The sequence below is a fragment of the Arachis ipaensis genome, chromosome B03, assembly GCF_000816755.2.
Source record: "Arachis ipaensis cultivar K30076 chromosome B03, Araip1.1, whole genome shotgun sequence".
Taxonomy (NCBI): domain Eukaryota; kingdom Viridiplantae; phylum Streptophyta; class Magnoliopsida; order Fabales; family Fabaceae; genus Arachis; species Arachis ipaensis.
In genome coordinates, this window is record NC_029787.2 from 13,941,248 (window position 1) to 13,948,734 (window position 7,487).

General features: G+C 32.3%; 1 protein-coding gene across 1 annotated transcript; it reads left to right on the plus strand.

The window, feature by feature from the left end:
• On the plus strand, positions 2,975-4,068 carry LOC107632561 (probable Histone-lysine N-methyltransferase ATXR5). Its single transcript, XM_016336229.2, has 2 exons — positions 2,975-3,385; positions 3,506-4,068. Exons 1-2 carry the CDS (start codon positions 3,151-3,153, stop codon positions 3,631-3,633), a joined length of 363 nt encoding a protein of 120 aa, XP_016191715.1. The 5' UTR covers positions 2,975-3,150; the 3' UTR covers positions 3,634-4,068.

Genomic DNA, 7,487 nt, shown 5'->3' on the forward strand with positions numbered 1-7,487 from the left:
ATTACAAGACCAAGATCTTAGTTCGGTATATTGGTCTATATAAATGTGAACGCTATCATCTTTCAGATTTTAAGCGTTCATCTGAATTTGCAAATGGTAATGAAATATTTAGTTATTATCAATCAAGTCTAAGGTGCATAATTGAAAGAACTTTTAGAGTGTGGAAGAATAGATTTGTAATTTTGCGTCCTATGCCAAAGTTCAAAATGAAAACTCAAATTCAAATAGTTAGTGCAACAATGACTATTCATAATTTTATTCGACGAAATTCTAAAACAGATTTTGAGTTCACACAGTATGAAGATGAAAATATTATTGAAGATGAAGATGATAATCAAATTGGTGATAGCCAATCCCCAAATTTATCTGTTGCATTTTCTTCAGAAATGAACATTGTTCGAGACTCTATTCAAGATCAAATTTTAGTGCACAGATCAAATCTTATCAAGTAGATTAAATTTTAATACTTTTGTTATTAAATTAATGTTATATTTATATTTATATGTTGTAATATACTTTTGTATTTTATGCACTTTATTTTTTTTTGTTTAATTTTATAAATTTATTTATCTTTTACATAAATTATGTTAAAATAAACTCAATCTTAATTAAATTGAATTCAACTCCAATTTACAAAAATTAAACCAAACACACACTGAATCTCTCAAATTCATAAATCTTATTAAGTGAGCGTAGAGGATTTCTTTTGCAGTTTGCTTTTGGGATTCTTTGGGCATGCTTTTTCATTAAAAAGTCGGCACCTAAAAAGTCCGTTATAATAGTTACAGCCCAACCCAACTAAGAAGACTATTGCCCGCTGGTTTTCTATTGGTGTCTTATTTTGTTGGATGTTACTAAATTGGGCTCATTTTTGGTGTAGCTCAGTTTTACTTTACAGGTTATTTTAGTAAAATTGTCTGAAACAAAATAAAGGAGCTCTTCATTTGAACTTTCCAAAAGAGGTGTTGTTCACTTGTTATGTGGGTGGGTCAGGATCTTTGTTCCGGTGTGAGTTGGGTTTTCTGCCCAAGCCTGAGCCAAAAATCTTAAAAAAAAAAGTCACTTTTCAAAATAAAATAACAATATTATATACGAAAATACGTTTTTGTTTTTTTTAAGAAGAGAATAAATCAGAAAAATGGTTAGAACTTTAGAGACGTTTTGATAAACAGAAACACAAGATCATATTAGTAGTCGTCTAAATGACTGAAGATTATTATCTTTTAGGATTGAAATATCCTTCACATTTGTTAGAAGTTTCTAAGAGTCGTTCCAAGTTCCAGCACCTATTGACATGTAAGTATTGGAGTATAATTTTATTGTCATAGTTTAAGAGATACAGTATGGAGAGGATCTACAAGATAATTCTACTCCCAAGCAACTATTACCGTACCAGAAGGTTATTTTTGGATACATACGAGTTGATCTTAAGTTGCAACTCCTCATGGATTTCAGGATACTCTTGAAATGAATCCTTAAATGGAATATTTATATTCGAATTTGAATCCTTTAAACTATCTTTTCTGGTTGTGTTCAAACATATATCGGTACTATTTGATTGGCTACTAACACCAACATCTAAAGAATTTTCTTTTATCACATTTTTTAGGAAATAAATAACTCCAACATATAAATTACTAGAAGAGACATGTTACACATACAAACTTTTTTGGCTTACAAGCTATACAAGTTACTCCAAGTCCAAGAAAAAAACACGCGCCCCTTCCACAACATGTTCACTCTTCCTCTTCTTCCTCAATCAAAACGCAAACCATCAAGATTCAAGGGACATTTGAAACAAACTACTACGATTCTGCAGAAACGTTTCAACTCCTCGCGAAGAGTAGAAGAAATTAAGAAGAAAAGATACAAATCTCCATAAAAAATCACCAGAAAAAAGGAAGAAACATTATTTAAGGTACTGTTTTATTGTTTTTCTAGGTTTTTCTTCTAGATTGTCTCTGCCATGTGCCTCATCCTTAACCAGCAAAACATTAAAAGATTTCAAGAAAAAATATACTATCTCCCCTGTTTTGGGTGTATTTCTTAAATCCTTTGGATGTATTTCTGTAACTGTTTGAGTGTATTTCTGTAATTCTTTCTGTAACCGTTTGGGTGTATTTCTGTAACCGTTTGGGTGTATTTATGTAATCGTTTGGGTATATTTATTCAAAACGATTTCAAAGCTTGATTTCAGAAACCATAAAAAAAAAAAAAAAAAACAAGGCAAAGAGAGAAAGCACGAAGGAGATCCAACAAATTTGGTAAGAAACTCGAAAAAAGAAACGAAATCTTTTAAAAAATGGAAGTTATATATTTGCGCGTTAATTGATTTGAATTGATTTAAAATTCTGTTAAAAAGGCACGTAACATAAGCAGCGCGTTTAATGGGTGGGTTTCGTTCAGACTTGTAAAGCTTGTAAATGTAAAACACTTGTATATAGAGATTAATCCTTACTAGAATACTAACGAAATACCAACTTAACATCACGATCATTCCTTAACAAGTAATTATATAAAAATAATAACAGTTATATTTTAATTTAATATAACATTAAACCCTAATACAAAATTTTAACATAGATTTTAATATTATACTTTTTATATTAAAAAGTATCATTAATTTAGGGGGCATATTTGTAGTAAATTTTTTCCAATTGTTTTTATTGATTGCATGTTTCTTAAACTTATTAAGCAACAAACTTCAATGGGAAGATATATAAAAAATTATTTGAGAACAATTAAATATAATAGATCTATTTCGATCTCTTATAATTTTGAGGGATAACTGTTTTAGTTTCTAAAATTTAGGGTCAAAATCAAAATCGCCATTAACCTTATTTTTTATTTAAAATCGTTTCCAACGTTTCATTTAAAATTAAAATCATCATCTAAATATTTTTTAGACAAAAATATCTCTTCGATTGTTATTGACAGTGGAACTAGAGTTTCAATTTCTCTTTCTCTTTACTCAACACTCACGTGGTTCTCTCTTCCTTCTCCAAATTTTTATTCATCCATTCAATTCCCCATGGCTCCTGACTGGCGCAATTGGCCGAGAGGCTCATCGACTTCATCCGTCAGACGCAAGCAATTCATCAGCATAGTTAGCAGTTGTCGTTTGGGTTGCCAGTGAAGAATTACAAGTCGATGACGGACATAATGGCGAGTGAGCCGTACGCCGTCGTGGAGCGCGAAGATTACGGCGACCTCAGCTGCGAGCAATGCGGCTCCGGCGAGCGGCCGGAGGAGCTGCTTCTCTGCGACAAATGCGACAGAGGGTTCCACATGAAATGCGCGAGGCCTATCGTGGTTAGGGTTCCTATTGGATCCTGGCTTTGCCCTGAATGCGTTGGAAGCAACAACAGACAGAGAAGAATAAAAAGTAAGGGATTCTCTTTTGTTTTCTTCAAACCTTTTTTATTTTCTGGTAATTTCCCCTTTTTTTGAGCTGTTTTATCGTGACGATGAATGTGGCATTGTGTTTCTGCGACTTTTTTTTCAGGCTTCTCGCAGCGTAAGTTAATTGATTTCTTCGGGATTCAGAGGAGCGACAATGATCACGTTAGAGCTGCTTCTTCTCAAGGTAATGACCGCGAGTTTAAGCATTTGCTAATCAACGTTCTTCTTTGATTGAAAATAATAATAGCTTGGTTCATTTTCTCGTTTTTTATGCACACACAGAATCTGAGTAATCGTGTTTGTGGAAGTAATTTGGCTTGCTTTTGACAGGCTTCGTTTCCCATTGCTGCATTGAGTTTTATGGGAAAGAATTAATCATAATATATTTGAGATTGGCTTGAGAATAGTATTTATTCTGTAGCTTATGTCTTTCTGACTTTAATAAGAAGCATGAATGGGTTAATGGAAATATGGAATAATGTTTTGGAATATGTACTGACCCTTTTGTAAGTGCAGCATTCTTGCTTGCTTGAAGCATGAATATTCTTCAGCCTTATGGAATGAAATTCCATGGTGGTGGAGTGTTCCTTTTTCAAATTATGAAGGACATGGGGATTAAGATGTTTCATGATATAGTTCCACAAATATGAAGCCTTGATCTATGGATTATCTTATATAGCTTGAAGGCAGCACCTCCTTCTCGATTGGCGTCATCGCTAAGGCCACCAGAAAAAGAGAAGAGGAAGCGGATTTTCTCTCTCAGTCTTGCGTGATCTCTCTCTGTCTCTCGTTCTCTTGTCTTTCTCTCCAACGGCGGCAACGACTCCCCTGTAAGCGGGGGTCGTGCTATTCTTCTCATCCTTCTCTTTCATCTTCTTTCTTTTTCTTCTTCCCTGTCACTCTATCTCTCTTATCTCTTTTCTCTCTGTCCTAATTTTTTTCTTTCTTTTATATATATAAAAAGAATATTGTGTGTTAAATTTGACGTTGTTGTTATTGAATTTGAATGATGTGTTATTGTTGGTAATTGATAAAATTGATAATTGTTTGAATTTAAATATTGAATTATTGTTATTGAATGTTGTGTTCTTGAATTTGATTTTTGGTAATTCAATGAGAGTAAAGGGGTGGTAATGGTGGTAAGAGTGGTCGTGGTGAATAATGAGATTGGTCACGGTAAAAAACCGTGACCATAGCTAGTCCAAAGGGTGACCATAGATCTATGGTCACGGTTTTTTACCATGGCCTATTCTCTCGTGGCCATAGGTCTATGGTCACGGTTTCTATGTCACGGTTATAATTTTCAAATTCTGACACTTTAGGCCACGTTTTTTCACCGTAACCATAGGTTAATCTATGGTCACGCGTAAAAACCGTGACCATAGCCTCTATGGTCATCCCTCCTAAAAACCATGACCATAGCCTTATCTATGGTCACGGTTTAAGGAGGGGTGACCATAGCCTTATCTATGGTCACCCCTCCTTAAAACCGTGACTATAACCTTATCTATGGTCACGATTTTTACCGTGACCATAGCCTCTATGGTCACCCCTTTTTAAAACCGTGACCATAGACTCTTTTAGGTCACCATTTTTTGAAAAACCGTGACCATAGTTCCTTTTTGGTCACTGTAAAAAATCGTGACCATAGACCTTTTTAGATCATCCCCAAAACCGTGACCATAGACCCTTTTAAGCCACCCCCAAAACCGTGACCATAGACCCCTTTAGGTCACCTCCCAAAATCGTGACCATAGATCATTTTAGGCCACCCTTTTTTGAAAAACTATGACTATAGATCTTTTTTTGTCACTGTAAAAAACCGTGACCATAGACCCTTTTAGGTCACTCCTCAAAACCGTGACCATAGATCTTTTTAGACCATCATTTTTTAAAAAACCGTGATTATAACTTTTTTTTGGTCACCCTAAAAAATCGTGACAAAAAAAATCGTGACCATAGACCCAAAATATTTATATTCATATAGAACTATTTATGTTTTTTATTTTTTATTTTTTACAATATTCCTCCATCCACTAAGTTAAAACTTAATTCGTCAAATCTAAATTCTATTATAAAATTTATTGTTGGCGAATGAAATCTATGTTGTTATTTGTCTATGCACAAATCAAGTTAATTTTTTCTGAGCCTTGTATAACTATAAATCTTAATTAGTTTAAGTTCTTTTTATTTCATTAAATGTAAAACGAAAAATATATATAAAAACTCACTCTCATTCACATAGATATCAGATATCTACCTATCTCATCTCGTTTTTCAAGAACTTCAACTAAAAAATTGAAATAAAAATTAATCTTTCTCTATATGTTAAATTAAGATGTCTGCTGTTTAGGGTGAATGCATGTATATACATATAGCATTCTTATACACATACATATATATGAATTAATGAACATGAACATATACGTATATATATATATCATGATGAGTCTGTGACTCAGTGTCTTTTCTCTTCAAACAATAAGCAAAACGTAAACAAAATCCAAGCACACTGAAAAGCTTGCTTGTAAGTAGTAACTTTACAGAGAGGGAAAAAAAGTTAGACATATTATTTCCCTTCAAAATCTTGGAAGCTGGCGATGAGATGTCTTTGCTTCACTTCCAGCTGGAGATTTGAGGGAACCCAACCACTTTCGTACTTAATTGCCCCTAACTTTTGGTAGTAGGTACATAGCCCCTCCTACCACATTGTCTTTCTAGCCACCTACATTACTCTATAAGATATTTAAATATTTTTAAATTAACGGTTTACATGCATCTATTATTTTAATTCAAAACTGGGCATGCACATTTATTTATATAATGGTTTCATATCATATCATAATTTTGGTTAATTTAATTATTACATATGTCACACAGATTACATACTTTAAAAATTTCTGATTCTGGTTAAAGAATAATAGGGTTAGTTGCATCACATCTTATAAAGATATTGGTGGAGGACTTGTTGATGAAATCACCAAAATAAGGCATGTAACATGTGTTGGAGATGTCACACCTACCAATTTGTAGCCTAATTTCGTTCTATTTCTTGTGGTTTAAATTGTTTGTGGGCCAAAATAATATGGGTATTTGCTCGCTCTATTATTAAAGGAAAAAAATAATTTTAATTTTTCAAGCATATAGTCATCATACTTTGTTTTCAATTATTGGTCTTGTATTTAAATAACTTGGGTCTTCCTTAAAGTCAAGATATGCCTCTAACTAAACTGCACCGGCCACCATCTTCATTATTTGTAAATTTTATTCATTGATAAAGTTATATTATTTCATTTATATTGAGAATATATATGAAATTATATAGTCAATCAAGTATATGATTATTATATTGCAAATAATAGTGGTAAATATTGTCATAAACATCTCTTCTAAGATTTTTAATGTGGATTATGCATAAGTATACATTTCTTCTTATATTAAAATTCTCTCTTATTTAGAACAATAATGTAGGGTAAAACATATTGAACCCTATGAATGATACATATTTAATAAATTTTAACCATATCTTTTTTCGGTAAATAAAAAAATTTAAATATACATAGTTAATAATGTGATCAAATATCATGATATTACATACACTGGAAATAATACGTTTTTACCAATACATTAAAATTAAAGAATTTAATTAATATATACTCTAAGGTAGCGTTTGGCGGAGAAACAGAGACAAAAAGATTGAGATTGAGAGACAGAGATTGAAATAAATCTCAGTATTCTGTTTGATGCGAAATGGAATATAGGAATTGAAACAAGAATGAAACTCTAATTTAATTTGCACAAAGGGTAAAATTGGAATTGATTAATTGAAATGAAAGTATTTTAGGTATAAAATGTTATTAAAGTTTCAGTCTCCATCTCTAAAAATTTCAGTCTCATGTGTCCCTACTTTTTGGAGGTACTGAAATACTGAAATTTTAGAGACAGACAGAAATTTTAGTACCAGTCTCTGAACTAACAAATACGATACTGAGTCTCAGTCTCTTAATCTCTGTCTCAGTACCTCAAAACAAACGCTACCTAAGAACATATGTTAAACTTATAAATTAGAAAAAGATTTTGTAGAA